Source organism: Crocodylus porosus, unplaced genomic scaffold (genome assembly GCF_001723895.1).
Source record: "Crocodylus porosus isolate Cpor-Errol unplaced genomic scaffold, CroPor_comp1, whole genome shotgun sequence".
Classification (NCBI taxonomy): domain Eukaryota; kingdom Metazoa; phylum Chordata; order Crocodylia; family Crocodylidae; genus Crocodylus; species Crocodylus porosus.
Window position 1 is genome coordinate 52,447,024 of NW_017728906.1, and position 19,309 is coordinate 52,466,332.

General features: G+C 39.3%; 1 protein-coding gene across 8 annotated transcripts in view; it reads left to right on the plus strand.

Annotated features, from left to right (window-relative positions):
• The window catches only part of DMD (dystrophin), a 1,922,593-nt gene that overhangs the window by 620,456 nt on the left and 1,282,828 nt on the right, over nt 1–19,309 (plus strand). For all 8 annotated transcript variants that reach the window (XM_019529123.1, XM_019529125.1, XM_019529122.1 and 5 more), the window contains 2 exons: nt 2,632–2,817; nt 3,156–3,337. In XM_019529123.1, coding sequence (XP_019384668.1) covers nt 2,632–2,817; nt 3,156–3,337 — 368 coding nt within the window. The remainder of the gene's footprint in view (nt 1–2,631; nt 2,818–3,155; nt 3,338–19,309) is intronic.

The window sequence follows — 19,309 nt, forward strand, 5'->3', positions numbered from 1 at the left end:
AGCAGGGCAGGCCCTATGAGGAGAGGCTACGGGACCTGAACCTGTTCAGCCTCCAAAAGAGAAGGCTGAGGGGGGATCTCGTGGCCTGTTATAAACTAATCAGGGGGGATCAGCAGACATTGGGGGAGTCACTGTTCCCCTGAGCACCACCAGGAGTGACCAGGAATAACGGTCACAAGCTGGCAGAGGGTAGGTTTAGTTAGATATCAGGAAGCGCTACTTCATGGTCAGGGCGGCTAGGGTCTGGAACCAGCTTCCAAGAGAAGTGGTGCTGGCTCCTACCCTGGGGGTGTTTAAGAGGAGGTTAGATGTACACCGTGCTGGGGTCGTTTGATCCCAATACTCTTTCTTGCCATGGCAGGGGGTCGGACTTGATGATCTGCTCAGGTCCCTTCTGACCCTAGAAAGTATGAAACTAAGGGTGAGTAAACAGGCACTAGTTCTGGTCACAGGTTTTGATGGAACACGAGGCACAGGCATTTTTGCTACACTAGTGTCTTCGGGTACAGTCTGGACTCTGTATGAACTGCCAGTAGTTAAGAGGCCCTGAGAAAAGCAGCTGCCTGCCCCGGGTGTAGAAAATTCAATCAGAGCCTGAAACACAGGAGTTGGCAAGGCAGCGGTCTGGTTCAGACCAGCTGTGAGGAAGGAGCTTCAGACCCCAGGGGCAGAAGGAAGCTCAACAGTGCCATGCCCTGAAGTCATTTATGTTATGTGCTTATCCTTTACTGCTGTATAAGACTACAGGATGGGGAGTGGCTACAAAGGGAGGTCTTGAGGTGGCAGGGAGCACCTGGGTGAGTGCTGTTACTATGTTGGAGATAAAGACAGGTGCAGGATTCTGAAGGAAAAATCAGAGCTTGCAGCCCAAAGGATATGGAGAAAGGGCCTACATCTCAAAAGGATGGCGTGAGAGGGCCTGAAGCCAAAGGACTGTGTAGGAAGGCTCAGAGCCCAGAAGGGAAAGAAGATAGAAAGGGCCTGAGACCCAAAGGACTGTGTAGGAGAGCCCAGAGCCCAGGAAAGCAATGAATGTGAGAAAGCCAAAGAGGCCCAAAGGGCTGAGAGAGGATCCAGGAGGGCACCTAAAATCCCAAAAGACTAGGTGAGAGGCCCAGAGGCTGAGGAGGGCCCAAGTGGGGTGGGGCATAGATAAAGGCCACAGAGCCCATGGTCTGAATGAGAGGGCCTGAACTCCATCCAGACAAGGACAGAAAACCAGGGGAGGCTGGTGGCTTGGTGATGATGTGGAAGGAGCAGGCACTCAAAGCCCAGCTCCAGCTCTGAAAGTTGGAACATCAAAGACATCAAAGGTGAGGGCGTGAGGCCAGCTTTAACAAGCTGGAGCAGGGGTATAGACCTAGTGTGAGTGCTAGAGGGCACCCCTGGCAAGCACTAGGTAGTTATACAGTCAGTCATTACCCATTTCTTCAATGCCTCTCAGTTGATAGGGATATGTTCCACACAGTAATGTCAGAGTAACTGATAATATAATAATAAATTAATCTCTTTCCATAAATATTTGATGCTACAAATATGGACTCACCTTCCTGCCTCCTGCAGCCATTTCATGTTGTAGACTTACCTCTTGCTCAGTTATAAATTATATAAAGACTAGTTGTCTTGATGTCTTGGTGATTGGACACTGTGACTGAGCATTACAGGAGACAGTTTTTGATCAATTTATTATATCAGTTTTTAATAAAGCACGTTGGCCATTTTTCATGATAAAGTCAATACATAAATCGGTTGTTATTCGCCAAACTCATTGGCAAATTCACTTTTCTTCTTTCCCGCTTAATTAACAGTATGATACCATCTTGGTTTTGTAACAGTTTCTTGAGTAGCAGAAAAGGACAATGATCATTTAATGTTTATTATTGCTGTTTCTTCTGCTGTAACCTGCAACGTGTTGGCATGAGCTACTTGCTTGTAAATGATACTTGACTACTTGGGAGCAGATGGGTGTGGAGCCTGGGCTGGGGAGGGAAAAGACTAATAATAATTTTTTTCTTCCTGGGAGATATTTTGGTCATGGGACATGCAAGGTCACTGTGCTTTACAACATGATCTTGATTAAACAATGGCTTGCAGATTATTCAGGCACAGATTAGTAAAACAAGTAAGAAAGAGTGTTTCATTTGCTTCAGTTTGCCTGCATGCTGTTGATACAGTAACAGTATACAATTCACTGCACTTTGGAGGGTGATATTGTGCAAGCTGCTATCAAAGTTTAATAACTTTTATTCATCTTCCAGAGAAGCGTGTTCTTCAAGAGTAAGTAAAACTAAAAATGAGAAAACAGTATCTAAAGTATTTATTGGCAGGGGTGGGAGGAGAAGGAGGAAGCATACCACAGGAATAACTTTGAACTTTTATCTACATTTAGAATGGTGGTTATAGTTGAAGAATGATTCTTGAGCTACAATACAAAACATTCATTTAGTCTGGGCCAGGGTTCAGCTGATTTATTTTTGGTGGTTTTTGCTTTAGTAACTTCACATAGTAGCCTTTATTTTGCACCACATCACCCATCCATCTGTGTTCTGCATTCTGTTTGTTCATCTAGGAGAACTGTTTGAGCAGATGCTAATTGCACAACATCCAAACTCCTGTGTTTATTTTTATCAGTATTTGGGAGTCCCTGAAGACAAGCCATTTGGCAGATCACTGATGGAAGAAGTGGACCTGGACAGCTACCAAACAGCTTTAGAAGAAGTACTTACATGGCTTCTCTCTGCTGAAGATTCATTGCAAGCACAAGGAGACATATCCAATGATGTAGAAGAAGTTAAAGAGCAGTTTCACACCCATGAGGTATGTTTGAGCAACATAGCTTGAAACCAGCAAAAACATCTTGTCTTAATTTAACCTTAATGTGCGACACAAGTAGCAATTTAAAGTCATTTAAAAATCTCTTCTGGTATTGACAGGCCTTTTACTTTGCTTTTCTACTTTGATGCAGAAACTTTAAATATAATAGTGAAGACTCAAAAGTTAAACATATTTTTGTATAGGTTTAATTCATTTTAGAACAAATGTTACAGTCTTTCTTTTATTTGTTGTTTAGAATATATGTGGAATTGAAGATATTTCTTCAAAGTTTTCTTTCTTCTTATAATCTTAGTTAAGACTTACTTTTCTTTTATTGTCAGGGTTTTATGATGGAATTAACAGCTCACCAAGGACGAGTTGGCAATGTTTTGCAAGTGGGGAGTCAACTAATAACAGCTGGGAAGCTTTCAGAAGATGAGGAAAATGAAATCCAAGAACAAATGAATCTGCTTAATTCACGGTGGGAAAATCTCCGGGTAGCCAGTATGGAAAAACAAAGCAAGTAAGTAATAAAATATGTGTCATGGGGAAAGGGGAAAGGTTGGGATGGAAGACAGGAAATAACCTGTCCTTTCTCCTGTAAAAAAAATGTTGAGTTTATTATACTTTAATGAAAATGTAGAGGTGATCCCAATTTTTTAAAATGCAGTTTTAAATGTCATGTGTATGAGGCTCTAAAATTGCATGTTGGAAGCAGAACAGATGGACAGCCATTAACAGTTTAGATGCTAATGGCATTTTAAACAGTTTATTTAACCTATCCTCACATTTTTTGCAGTTTTTTCTACAAACAACATACAATATTCAGTAAACAGAAATGGAATCTGTATTGGGGTATTAACAATGTGCTTTTAATTTAGGGTGGAGATGAACCCTTTTTTATGTAATGATTAGGGTTAAGTTTGGGTACTGTGGGGTTTTGTCATCAAATAAGTAGATCTTTACACCAGTAAGAAATAGCTTCTGAGTTTGAAACCTGTGATTTCTTACTAGACATAGAAAGAGACTAATGGATTAAAGAATTTATATTATGCTATTCACTTTCAGTACTTAAATGCATGTAAAATATAAAACAGTGGGTGGGATTTAAAATTAAATACTGAAGTTCCAATAATGAATGGATAAACTATTTTTATCAACATGGAATATTTACTCAATAATATAAGAATACATCTATGCTACTACAAATGAGATGGTTTCTGTTTTCAGAATCTTAAAATTAGGTAATACATAAGGCAGTAAGGTTACTTATATATTTTCAAGTATGGAAGAGATGATCTGTGCCATGTTTTCATGCTGCAATAAAACTGACTGCCATCCTTACTAACTTAGTGGAAATGCACATCTTTGCTCTATATGCAATAAAGACGTAAACCCTGAATTCAAACTGGTGAAGAGAATGTTAATTTTCTTAAAAGCAGAAAAAGAATGGACCATTTCACCACCCACAAGAAAATTGAGAGGTTGGAGAAGTAAGTTGAAAAGAAGATGACAGGTTAGAGGTAGAAGCCTGACTATTTTTTGAGAAGAAGCAGTGGGTAAAAGTAAAAAAAAAAAAAAAAAAAGATAAACCTTGAGTTACTTGCAGGAATCTACAGTATTTCTCTAGTTCTTGTTATTTTACTTTTAGGATCTGATCTATATATCACAACTCAGTATAAAAACCTTCACTAAAGGTGTAGTATTAGTATAATATCAATTACTACAAGTAAAGTTACTCACATCAGTAAAATCAGTAGGATGCAAGTTTATAAAACCTGGGAACTGAAGTCCAAATTGCCTTTTTAGCGTTTTCAAGGTGCTGGCAATTATGTTAAAGATGTGTGAAGGCCTGCATTTCAGTCTCTAAGACAGCTGTGATGTAAGCTACTTCTGCTTGTCAGGAGTACAGCTGGATAGAAACTATTGTTCCAATGAAATGACAAATGACCAAATACTGAAGCTATCTTGTAACTAAAAATTAAACTGCAGTTGTGGGCAGCATGGTATTACTGACTGATGACTCATTGCTGTTACTCATGGCAGTTCATACTCCACCAAAATTTAAGTGAACTGACATTCAAGATGAAATGCACCATTTTGGCATTTATTCAGAATTTTTATTTCACCAAGATTTGATGATAAGATGAAGAATTTACCTGGTCAGTTACTAGTGTTAAAACAAAAAGGATTAGGCTATCCTGAAGTGCTTTTATTTAACTATTACATTAATGTGCAGATGAAAATACATTCTCATTTAGAGAGTTTTCATGTGTTTCTCTAGATCATTTCTTCCTGTAGCTTCACTTTCTCAGAAAGAAAAGCAACAAGATGAGTCTGCAATATGGCATTGTGCCACAGGCAATATTAATTTTCCATTCTATTATTTTATTTTACTTGTATAGAAATAAATGCACACAAAGTCCCCCAGAAATGTCTGTATGTGCCTTTGCAATATTTAAGGTAAATTGCAAAAATAATAATGAAGGATCTTAATCAGCATATACGTTTATCCATCATAAAAATATAACCTATTAAATTAAAACGTCTCCTTATACACTTAACCTCTCCAAAACACACTTGTTGCTGACAAGCTCTACCATGTAGTTGCTCAGATAGGCATTCATTTATGGAACATATCTCGCCTGCATCAGACTAGTAAAACAACACCATGATATCATACCTGCTCACTCGTTCATGTTCCAGACATACTGAATGATAACAAAAAATATCTTGGAACTGCTTTATGGCATGCGTCAAATGCTGCTTTCAGGCATGCTTATGAAAGCATGTTCCTAGCATGGCTCTGACAGCTGCAGGATGGTTTTTTAGCATGAAGTGCAGGAGTGAGTGGGAGGTAGGATGTTTCCCCTAGCACTGTTTAACATGTCAGAGATGTGTCCATGTGGGCTATTTTGGATCAGTGGATGTGTGAAATAAGTGAGAGGACCTTTACTGAAATGCAGTGATACCACATCCCACAGGGGGTGCCAGTATGAATGTTTCTGGAGATTTCTCAGGAGGAATCAATTCAAGGAATTCTGTGTTTTTTAGGTCAAAATCAACACTTTATCTGGGAAACGCCATGGACAGTCTAGATCCCATAACACCAGTGCCTCACATTCACACTAGCATACCCAGCTTAAAAATCTAGACAATTATCATTGCTATTTTTCTGAACTTCAGTTTTCACATAGTTTTAAAGTTCATTTCTCTGTAGAGCACGCTGTTGTAATCCAGTCTCAAGGTAACAAGAGGCGTGAATCAGAATATGGACATCTATATTGAACGGTCAAATACAGGTACAATTCATAAAAAAGGAGCACATTAAAGCTGCCCCTCCATTGAGGTAGCAGCAGTAGAAATTGTGAGGAAAAGTAGTACAAAAACCAAGAGTTCTTGGTTCCAAAATGATACCTTTTATTAGATTAACTGGAAAATAGCAGAAAAGCACACCTTTCTTGCCATTTTTCAGCTGGTCTAATAAAATGTATCATTTTGGAACCAAGAGTTCTAGTTTTTTGTATGTCTTTCTGTCTCAGACAAACACGGCTACCAAGTACACCCCTTAAACTAAGGAAAAGTAGCACATTCTTCAACATAGGTGGAAACAAAAGCAAGCAATAAGGAAAGAGGAGACGGAGCTTTTTTCTGATGTGACACCAGAAAAATGGAAGGAACTGAGTAGTTTAAAAATGGGTTAGCTGGTCAAAGTAGCAGAGAAGACTTGTCTGAAGTACTGCAGTGCTGCTATTGCTACGGTAAGTAAAGGGGAACACAAAGGCATTTTGGCATATATTCACTTAACATATTGAAAATATACACTTGTAGCACTGCACTAACATACCAAAGGAAAAAAGGCAGGCCTCTTTTTTAAACAGTATTCTCTATAGTGAAACATCTCAGTATGATAAGAACAATGAGGGAGGAAAACGTAATGCAATTTGCCACTTTATGCAGGATTCCTCAACTAATAAGAAATATTCAGTTGAATATAAAAATATTTTTCATTAAAAGCTCATGAAACCCATGTCATAAACAAGATTTATAGTAATCTCCTGAGATATATAAATGAGCATTAAAACTTCTATCATATGTTTATAGCAAGTAATCCAAAAGCTAGAAAATACCTGGAGAAGGGAGAAATAAACACGTCAGATAAAATGATAGCTGTGGTAAACCTATTTTCAAATATGATTTCATTTTCCAATGTAATGTTCATTTTTGCAGAATAATACACACTGGCCGCATCTCTGCATGATACTACGTCGCTGTAGTGGCTTTGTACACATGACCAGCAGCGACTTTGTCGTAGTGACGTGTTCCCCTGGTATAGCACACCACTATGGTGAAGTAGCGGCTAAAAATAATCATGCACCGTGCATAGGGCACAGTATGGGTTGTTACTGCACCATGGTTTACTACTTATGAAAGGAAGTACTAAATCATGGTACAATGACAATGTTGCCATGGCAGCACGTGTAGACGCATCCACTGAGTTGCTGTATTTTACTTTCTGTAGCAAATTTTTGCCCATTTTATATTCAGCATATAGAAAGTATATTAACTCAAAAAGTATTCATCCCTTGGATGAAACACTATAGTTGTACATAGCATCACTTCACAAATGTTTAGGGTGGGAAGTGAAAGAGATTCACGCATTCCATGTGATAGAGACACATGTTCTAATTAGGGGAAAAACACTTTAAATAAATGTCCTATCATGGTGCTTAAGAGTATTGTACTGTCAGAACTATCTTCTTTCACAGGAGCTGCAAATCCATGATTTTGCTCTAAGAGCAATTAACTCTTAAGATTTTGTATGAAAAAAATGTTATTCTTGGGGACTGAGGCAGGTTCTATGTCCAATAATTGTATTCTTATCTCCCTAAATTTTCCTTAGAAGCTGTGCTGATAGTGTGATAATAAGTGGGGTTTCAATACCTAACTAAACAGAATCAGGAATATCATTGTGATACCAGATTCTTTTTTCCTGTTTAGATTAATTTCTGATATTCCTGGACACTGTTTTAAACTACAGAATTTGTTAAATCTCCATTTACAAAATGTCACTTTAATGGCATAGTTTGGCCAATTTAAGATAGGTTGTTGGAAACTCATTCTTTATCAGTGAGAACAGCAGCTGAAATTAATGTGCAATACGCTGCCGACACATGCAATTACCAATACCGTTAAAGAGGTGCAAAAGCATTTAACCCTCTTTAAAGTGTCGTACACACATGCTCCTTGTTTCGTCTACACATGCCCATGGTTCGTGCCCAGTGATGTTACATTGGTGGCACAATGAGCTATGGTGCAGTAGCTCATTGCTAATGTGACATAGCGTCTCTTTTAGATGTGCCTTGTGTGTATTTTGTATCCAGGTACTCCTCTGTGTCCTATTGCCCACTTTGTTCCAAGCCATTTCTTTTTCCAAACTGCCTACTGCATTTTCTCTTGCGTGCCTTTTCTTCTAAAACAAGCTCTGTTTTGGCTTATCCTCTTGAAGTTGTCACTCAGCCCTCCTTCTACCACCACCACTGTAGTTTCTTTTTTTTTACTATTCTATCTATCCTTGAATACGAAAGAGAATAGAATTTATTACTATCCATGTCCAACATCTTGTCCAGCAGCTCTCCCACCTATATGATGGTCTAGTAAAATATATCACAAAAAACCTTGCATCTCATACTCTTAACTGCTTTAAAAAAGCAGCAATAACAATTATTTCCATAGCTGAAGTCTGAAGATATTAATATAGCCATGCCTTTGGGAATCCAGAATGGTTCTTTTTGGATGCCTATTTGGCACTAAATTCCTGCTTAAATTCTTTTTCCCTTAAGCAGGACAGGTTTGGATCCTTAATAGCTCTAGATAATGCCTTAACAAATATTTGCTAATACTTGAAAAAAACCCACAGAAACAAACAACGAACATCTGGCATGTGGATAAAAACAGATCTCTTCAGCCCAGAATGAAAGCCCATTCCTTTGCTTCTGAAATCACAGGTATGACAGGCACAAAGAGAAAATACCAGAAGGATGAGGTTGCCTGGATTAAATTCAAGAACATGAAGGACATCATATAGGATAATTAATCTCTCATTTAGTGTGTACAGATAGTCCTACACCCTGAGGTACAATAGATCATAAGCCTGAAAGTGATCCAAATAATAAGTAAGACTAAGGAACGCTATCCAAGAAAATGGAATACACATTTACCTTGTGCCTAGGGGTGTATGAAGAAAACATTTTTAATAAGTAGCAGGAAACATCATTCTATTGTAATACTAAAAGTGCATACACAAAACATAATTCTCTTTGAAGAATAACACAAACCAACAAACCTGGAAAAAATTACCAACTGTAAAAGACTTGGGTTTATATTAAAATGGAGATACAGAGAAACAAAACAATAAAAAAACAGAATGAAAAAGGTGATTATTTTATGCTAACATTATTTAAGTAGCATATACAGAGAGTGCTGTCCTAGTAGAAACATTGGAGTTCAGATCCTTTATTCACCAGTGCTGTAACTTGCCAAATCCTGGAACTTCAGAGAAATGCAAAAGACTCCAACATACCTATCAACCTGTATAGTGTATTCGCCCTGTAGAGAACATTTCCTTCTTGATGCCAGGAAGCATGATCATTTAAATTTAAGAAAGCATTTCTGTTATGGTTACAAAACAAATATAAATAACAATGGATGAGAATTTTTGTGGGTGATATCTTTTATTGAATGAACTGCAGTGTTAAGATAGACTTAGACAAGTTTTGGGTATCACAAACATAAAGGCAGTTAAATCAATTCAGAGGAATATCTGCATGTTGGAAGAATGTTTCCCAACTCTAATCGTATGAGTAATCATGGCATTTTAATATAAAATGTTAACAGTTAATATTACAATGCCAATTGGTTTATGTATTACTATATTTGTGTATAATATTGTATGTCTAGTACTTCGGTAGAATTGTATTAAATCTCAGTCTTTGGCTATTTGCTTCTTAATAGCACAAATTATTTAAGCTCTGGATAGTCAGGTGTCTTCCTTTTACTCCCTGACAAGCATGCCTAAATCTTTAATTACTCTTTTAGCAACAGTGGATTTAAAATAGACTCTTGCATTCAACTTTAAATCTAAGAGAAGACTGGAAAAATGATGTTTGTGTTTTATTAATGAGTAAAACATGGAGAGCTGGTGAGAAAAATCACATATAATGCATTCAGACTCTGCTGACAGAATTTGAAATGACTTCTTTCCTTTTACTCAGAAGGTACTTTCAGACTGAAATATACTTGATGAAAGGGAACATTAGTGCAAAAACAGGGTGCTGCTTTAGCCAATTTCTGCATTACTTATGCTATTGTTTTTGATGCTTGCACTTGGGTAACTGTTTTTAAATGTCATTTTAGGGAGGACCCAAAAGGAAAGTCTGACAGCATTAAATTAACTAAAAATACTAGAATAAAAACTGTACTGACAGTAATTCTCACTTAATAAGTTTTGACAAAGTCAAGACTGTAGGGAGCCCAATTGTACACTGATCCCATGTATAACCTCAGCAAGATTTTTATGGCTCTTTTGGAGGTGCGGGGGGAAAATATAATGGTATTTATAATCAGAACAATACCGTATATCAGGGGTCAGTAAACTAGGGTCCATGGACTAGTTTTGATCTGTGAATCCATCTTACATGGCACGCAGACAAAGAGCTTCAGCAGCAGTCACTTTCCCATACTGCTGTTGGGAAATAAGTCGGCTGTAAGCACTGTCGCCTGACCACTGTAGACAAAAAATGGTAGCAGTGGCTGGGTCTTAGTGCCTGCCTTCAACTCTGATCTAAACTCAGTCAGTTTGGCCCAGGTTACTACCCAATGCCACATATCCATCACTAGTATGAATAACCTACTATAGTCCATTCATAACACCTGCAGAAGTAGTTGTAGTCTATGAACGTTCAAGCCTGTCTGAATGAGTTAGTCTTTAATGTGTCCCCCTGCCCTGCCTCCTGCCCAGAGTGTAGTATGAAAAGGTTTCATGCCAGATTTAGTCACCAGCAATGGATGTTGATTTTGTTCTGTTAAAGTTCATTAACATAGCAAGCAAATTTCATGTTAGCTAGGATGTTTGCAGTATAAATAGTTCACTTCCATTCTATTTTTTAAAAAAATGTTAGTAAATCCTTGCTTATTTTTCATCATCTATATTGTATCCACAGTATGGTGCTTCACCCTTGAAACTAGTGAACTATTGACAGCTTGAGCTTTAATGAGAAATGTGAAAGTCCTTTGCAGCACATTGTAAAGCATGTGTTTGACCTTCTTTTTCAAGAAAAATAATTGTCTTTGATATTAGCACTTCTTTCTTTTTTGTTTCTCCAGTGTAAGAAGCTTGATCCCCTAATGTAAACAAAATAATAAATTCAAATATTTTCATTTTTAATTTACTATTTCTCTTGATATTTTAAATGTAAACACACAATAATAAATAGTACAGTTAATTATCATTTTCTTTTTATAGCCAATTATATGAAACAGATTAATTGGTACACAGACTTTTATAGAACAATTAACACAGTTTCAATAAATAGTGAAATTGACTATTCACTTCATGTAATAAATAATTATTTAATTCCTCAATAATGATTGATCTGACATAATTCAAAATAGATATAATCTTGTGCTCAACTACTCAAAAATGAGGTGGGGGCAAGAGGGGGAGAAGAAGGGGGACAGGCAAACAAGCAATTTCAGTAAAAAGGGAGAAATTCTAAGGCATTTTCTGTTTTGTAAGGTTCAGAAAACTGTGTGGGTTTTTTTCCCGCAAAATAGTTTTTTATTTTTCTTCATTCTTCCCTTGCTTTTCATTTTTAACACTGCTGCAACGAGGTGAATTGTATCTGGGTAGTTTTTCCACCATTTTTCCATTTTATTTGCTGTTTGTTCCAAACTCTGGAAAAGTAGAAGAGTGGTAAAAAGGAAGACATTCAGTTAACTGTACAGTTCTCTGTTTATTCTGTAATTTTCCAATAGTGGAGATGTTTTTACTTTTTTCAGCATATTACTTGTTCTAACATTAAGAAAAAAATAAGAAGGTACTGAGTGACAAAAGGTAAAAATTAAAAAAAGACAAAGAATAGAAATTTAAATACATTTTTTCTGTTATAACTCTACACTAGAAGGTGGTAAGGAACCCCAAGATGTCATCTCCAACCCCCTGCTCAAGGCAGGATCATTCCTGAATCATCCCAGTCAAGTGTCTGTATACTGTGTTCTTAAAAACACCAAAGGGGATTCCATGACCTCTCTGGGTAGCCCGTTCCAATGCTTAACCACCCCAATAAGTGATAAAGACCTTTTTAATCTCCAGCTTAAATTTCCCTTGTTGAAATAAGATCATAGGAGAATGGGGCTGGAAAGTACCTCTCAAGGTCACATAGTTCAGCCCCTTGCTCAAGCCAAGTATCTGTCTAACCTGCTCATGAACATTTGTAGGGATGGAGTTCAACTTCTTTAGTTAGCCTGTTTCAAAGCTTGACCACCCTCACAGTCAGAAAGTTCCTCCTAATCTCCAACATATATTTTTTCTGCTTGAGGCCATTGCTCCTAGTCTTATCTTCTGTGGCCGTAGGGGACAGACCCTGTCCTCTCTCTACTCACCTTTCAGATATTTGAAGACTGTTCCCATATCTATAGTTACTTTTATTACTTCCCACTGGACTCTTGGAAACCTCCAGCTTCTGTAAGTTATCCCTTACCTATTTTTCCACTACTGTATCATGCTTATCTCATCTCCTATTCTTTCTGCCATCTGCATTTGTTATCAGGTGGTCAGCACTATGACATTTAACGATTTCTTTGTCTCCATTTCTCTTTGCATTCATTTCTTTCTATTTAATGATTTCTTTGCCTCCACTTTTCTAAGCAGGGACCAGAACAGCCACCCCTTCTCTGGGTCCCACTTAAATCCAAGGGGAGGTGTACCTAGGCCAAAGGTTAGTGAGGAATTAGTCAGGGAACTTTGGAGGGACTGGATGTATTCAAATCAGCTGATCCGGACAATCTCCACCCTAGAGTACAGAGGGAATTAGCTGAGGTAATTGCGAGACCCCTGGCATGGCTTTACGAGCACTTGTGGTGCTCTGGTGTGGTGCCAGAGGACTGGAAGAGGGCCAATGTGGTTCCCATCTTCAAAAAGGGAGGAAGGAGGACCCAGAAAACTATAGGCCAGGTAGTCTTACCTCAATCCTGAGTAAGCTTTTTGAGAAAATTATTCTGGCATATGTCCATGAGGGGCCAGCAGGGAAGGTTTTGCTTAGGGGCAACCAACATGGGTTCATTAGAGGCAGGTCCTGTCAGACCAACCTGGTGGCCTTCTATGACCAGATTACGAAATGCTTAGATGCAGGGGTAGCAGTGGACATAGTCTTCCTGGACTTTCGGAAAGCCTTCGACACTGTCTCTCGCCCCGTTCTCACTGAGAAACTGGGGGACTGTGGTGTTGACACCTACACAGTCAAATGGGTCGCCAGCTGGCTGGAGGGCTGCACCCAGAGAGTGGTAGTGGATGCGTCATTTTCAACCTGGAGGGATGTGAGCAGTGGGGACCCCCAGGGGTTGGTCCTTGGGTGCACACTATTCAGCATCTTCATCAGTGACTTGGACAAGGGGGTAAAAAGCACCCTGTTCAAATTTGCTGATGACATTAAGATGTGGGGGGTTGTGGGCAGGCTAGAAGGAAGGTATCGGCTACAGTCAGACCTAAGCATGTTACAGGGGTGGACTGATGAGAATAGGATGGGATTCAACACTGACAAGTGCAAGGTGATGCACCTGGGGAGGAACAACCAGCACCATACCTACAGGCTGGGGAACTCCCTTCTTATCAGTACAGAGGCAGAAAAGGATCTTGGAGTCATCATTGATGCCAAGATGAACATGGCCCAGCAGTGTGGGGATGCAGTCAGGAGGGGCAACTGCACCTTGTCATGCATCCACAGATTCATCTTGAGCAGGTCCAAGGAGGTGATACTCCCCCTCTATGTGACACTGGTCAGGCCGCAGCTGGAGTACTGCATCCAGTTATTGGCGCCGGACTTCAGGTGGGAGGGTCCAGAGGAGGGCCACTTGCATGATCAGGGGGCAACAGGGCAGGCCGTATGAGGAGAGGCTGTGAGACCTGAACCTATTCAGCCTCCACAAGAGAAGGCTGAGGGGGGATCTAGTGGCCTGTTACAAACTAGTCAGAGGGGACCAGCAGTCATTGGGGGAGTCCCTGTTCCCCCAAGCACTACCAGGAGTGACTAGGAATAATGGTCACAAGCTGGCAAAGGGTAGATTTAGGCTCTATTTCATGGTCAGGGTGGCTAGGATCCGGAACCAACTTCCAAGAGGAGTGGTGCTGGCTCCTACCCTGGGGTCTTTAAGAGGAGGTTAGATGTACACCGTGCTGGGGTCGTTTGATCCCAATACTCTTTCTTGCCATGGCAGGGGGTCGGACTTGATGATCTGCTCAGGTCCCTTCCGACCCTACTAACTATGAAACATTATTAATAAAGACTGAAGTAGAAAGGCATTAAAAAGTCAACCTTCTCTGCATCATCTGTTGTTAGGCTGCCAGATGAAATATTTAATGCCTTTTTAAAATTTCAGTCTTCATTCTGTTGCAGATACAATAAGAGAGAGAAAGGGGGAAATGAATTCAATTAAATATGTTGACATTGAGTTTTTTATTTTTTTCAGTCTTTATGAAAATAAATGAGAACTTTATACAAAAATTCCAAAATTTTTTGTTTTTGTATTTTTATTTATATTTTTGTAATTAAAATTTTAAATGACACATTTGAGGACATACACTTTTAAAATATATGCAAATTCAGGTTTTGTGACATGTTTAATCCTTCTGTAGTGACTTTGGCATTGTCAAATAGATGGGGTTAATAAAAAGTTATAAGAAAAACAAACCTAATGAGAACCCCAACAACTCCCAACTCAAATTACTGTAGAAGATCAAAGCAAGTAAAAAGAGTCAATTTACATACATTGGCAGGAATTTGCAAGGTGGTGGATGCACCTACAAAGAAATGTCAGAGTTGGAGGCAAAGCAGCTGAATGTATCACAAGGAGGATTCAGATTCCATCCAGGAGTGGATCCAGGGGAGTGCAGTAGTGGAGTTGAACCCCCTTTGATTCCTTTTAAATCAAATCCCTTTGATTTATTTTTAACTGAATGATATAGTTTTATAGCCTCTAGCATATTAGTAAAGTGACTAGTTTCTTTCTACCCAGACAAAAAGATGTGTTGTGAAGGATGCACCACACCAGGTACATCCCTCCCTTTTCAAAATCCTGCGTCAATCTATGATTCAGTCTACCTCACACACACACACACAACACAACACACACAGATATGTGTGTATATGCATGTGTTTGGACGGAGAGAGAGAGAGAGAGAGAGAAATGTAGTGTATGTACAGACTTTCAACATTGTGTCATTTGCCTTTACTCTGGTATTCCAGTAATTTAATGTTGTAAACGTCAGTATTTTAATAATTGCTGTACTTCAGAAAAGGTACCAAATGAATGAACTTCAGACTAAGTGAATGAACTGTTCTCAGCATTGAACATAATGTTGTAGGATAGTAATGATCCTATAATAAAAAGTAATGCTATCATCATCAATATGACTGTTTTAATAATCACAGCAAAACATCCTGAAATGAAGAGTGATTAATATGTTGTAATAGAATTTGATCTCTCTCGAGAAACTATAAATCTTGCAGGTTCATAGAGAAATTTGAAACTCATTTTGCTTAACACAGAATTATTCATGAAGACCGCAATACTAACACAGTTTTATTTTTATGTGTAGCTGTGGCAATGCATCAAGGTTTTAAAAAAAAAAGTTATTGCACAATAATTAGATCAATACACTATTTTCCCACTGTGGCCGTGTAGTACTTTTGTATATTGAGATATCTTTGTTTTGCTCAGAACTGTATTTATGCTTTTAGGTGCTAAATAGATTATCTGTTACCAAGAAACATTTTGTGTATTTAGGCACGTTCAAATATAATCACTTGATTTTTTTTTTTTGAAAAGCAAAATATCTTTATTTATTTTTTAGTTTAAGGCGCAGTCATCAAAAGAATAACTGAAAGTAGGAGTGTGTGTGTGTGAGTGTGTGTGAATATAAAGATCCAATTTTTTTTCAGGGAAAAAATGTCTTAGGTTATATACAGCTGTTTTACTTTCTATCAGGCAAATCCTCTTTCTCTCAGGAGAGATCACAAATGTGCTGATATTCAAACTTTTTTCTACCAGAGCAAAAGTGGTATTACTACTATTTTCCAGTAGAAAAATAACCCTGGAACAACAAATAGGGTAAAATGCTCTAAGGAGCGTTTATTCTGGGAGGCCAGGTAGAATACTGCCAGGGGAAAGGCTCCCATGCCTTTCTGAGTTCAAGGTCATTAGTGTGGAGAAGGTGCAGGGGGCAGGTGTTCTGATGCATCCCATTGATCAAGAGAGGAGGGGCAGAGAAACTGCCTGATGCTTCTCATCCGATTCTCACACTGGAGGTCACAGTGTGAGATATAGACAGATACTTTGCTGCATTGCTCCCTTTGTTTAGCTGCCAGGCACCAGGAGCTGAGCAGCAGAAAGCAGTGTAGCCCCTTACCTGTTTCTTGCACCAAAGTTCCTGGTTTGCCCCAACGTTCCCTCTGCTCTGTTCCCACCAGCTGAGTGGTGGGGACAGTGATTTAAAAGTTGGAATAGCTAGGAGGTAGGCTCAGGGGTGCTTTACCCAGCGCAGTTTCTGACCTGGCCAGCTTTCCCTTGCCCCTGCCACTCAGGTGGCCGGTGAGAAGCTGGTCTAGCAAGGAAGACAACCAGTAGGGAATTGGCCTGGGGAAAGCCTCCCCAAGCCCAGCTCCTGGCCACACTGGATTTTAAGGGCATTTTTACATGCATTTCCAATACGGCATCAGGCACTTTTAATTAGTGAGCCACATTAATTAAAAGTGCCTGCACATCACATGTATTGGCAGTGCACCACACCTCTGTGCTGAGAAAATGATGACACAGCGCTTTGAACTTAAAGCACATCAAATGTATGTTAGCTTAAAGCCCACTGCAACCATTTTCTCAGCATGGAAACACTCTGTGCTGCTGATATGTGGGATGTGCAGGGCTGCCAGAGTGCTTCAGCAGACTCGATTAATTGAATGGACTTCCAGCGCATCAGAGCAGTGCCTTAAATGACCATCTCTGTCAATCAGATGAGCAGGTCGGGTAGCAAAGGAAAGCTAGTGGGGACAGGCTTAGCAGAGCCTCTCCCTGGGGTAATAGTTGTCCCACAGGTGAGGAGTAGATAGGAGCTTTGCCACACTCTTCCATTCCCTTGGTTCTCTGACACCAGAAGAAGAGTGGAGGAAGCAGCAGTGCAAGTCCCCTGCCTGCTTCTCACACAAGAGTCCCCAGTGTGAGAAGTGGTCAGGGGCCTTTCACCTGCTGTTTCAGTCCCCCTGGGAACATGAGAACTGTAGCTGCTGCCTATGCTTTCTCCAGACTGGGATCACCTTGGTCTAGAAAAGGTTCAAGGAGCAAGGGAGAAGGGGAGCTGCAGACTGAGCATCTATACTGCTCCCTCTCCCAGAATCATTTCTAGCAGTGGAAACTTTCCACTACTAGAAATGAACACGTGTACCCAGACTTCATTATTCTGTACTTCTAATATGTCTTACTGGCTTATAGTCTATATTGGCTTCTCATCCTTTCAGCCATTGGAGAAAAGAAAATCAGAGAAACGGGAAAAAAAGAAAGATGGAGGAAAGCATAATCATGTAAAAATTAGGGAGTTCTGCTGGTGTTTTTTCCTGAGTCTCATCTCCTTTTAATTAAAATATTCTTAATATTATTAATGTAAAGTGTGTGTGTGTGGTGGTGGTGGGGGGGGGGAATTGCAGCAATAAAGCCACCTATTTACTTCAATTTAGCTTATACGAACTAGTGGCAGAGTTTCATGAGATTTCCCATCTGATGACATGGAACATGGGGATAACTGAGCTGTGTTTAGAACTGTGTTAACTTGCTGTGCTGCTTTATCTGCTGACTTGGTAATGCAGCAGTCTAGATTGCTGATCAGATGTATGGGCAGATCTAAAATTTTGAAGAGGGGGATGCAGATACTAAGGTGCATCGTCACATATAAAACAACACATTTTTTCTCCAGTTAAAAATGAACTAGAAGCTTTACTAATATGCTAGGGGCATAGGGCTGTATTATTCATTTGAAGACTGAAGCAAAAACAAATATAACTTAATTTTTTAATAAGTTCAAAACAGTCTGCAGGGCTGTGAAATAGAAGCTTCGTTAACAGGAGTATCTAACAGCAGAATTGCTGAACAAAGAATAGTTTGGCTGGTGAAACATAAAGACAATTACGAAGAAGAAAGGGTTGTTAACACCTGTGGAATTAAGAGTTTAGACGGGATCAGGTAGATTACATTGAGCCATGAAGTCAAGTGACTCGCTCAGCACTCCTGAATAGAAATGCTGCTGCCACTGTCAAGCAGTTGGTTTTAAACTTTGGGTGGAGCAGGACTCAAACCACAGCACTCCCCTGGTCAAATGTTTATCCTTTATATTTAATACATTTTTAATTGCAAAACATAGAAGATTTGAAGGCATTCATATTATCTTAATTTTTAACTTGAGGCATTAAGAGACAAGAAATAAAAGTAAAGAACCTTTACCGACTGTCTTGTGTATTTATTTATCCAGCACCAAGAGACCTTAGCTTAGCATAAAATTTGGAAAGAATTCTCTGAGGGTATTTTTTTAGTTATTTTAGTGATCTGATTGGGAATCTGATACGGATATCCAAAGAGAATTGTCATATCCTTATTTTGGAGCAGACTGTACCTGTAGGAGAAAGAGAGTGGGGGAGGGAAGCTTAAATAAACTCTTTTTTATTTCTTTGTTTAATTAAAAGTAAATTTAGCTGGGTCATCTTTTGCTGATTTTTGCCTATTATGACCAACTCAGAATGAAGGAGTGAATACAAAACCTACTAGTAAATTAGCTCTATTTTGAAGTATATCCTTGAAGTCACTTCTCTTTCTCTGTGTATCTTAAGTGAATCAGGCAACCAAGCTTCTTTGAGTAGATGTGATATCTTTTATTAGACCAACTGAGTAGTTGCAAAAAAGTTCTTGGCAAGCTCTGAGCACAATCACCCTTAGTTTCATAGTTTCTAGGGTCGGAAGGAACCAGAGCAGATCATCTAGTCTGACCCCCAGCCATGGTAGGAAAGAGTACTGGGGTCAAACGACCCCAGCAAGGTGTTCATCTAACCTCCTCATAAAAACCCCCAGGGTAGGAGCCAGCACCACTTCTCTTGGAAGTTGGTTCCAGATCCTAGCCGCCCTGACTGTGAAGTAGCGCCTCCTGATATCATCTAGTCCGACCCCCTGCCATGGCAGGAAA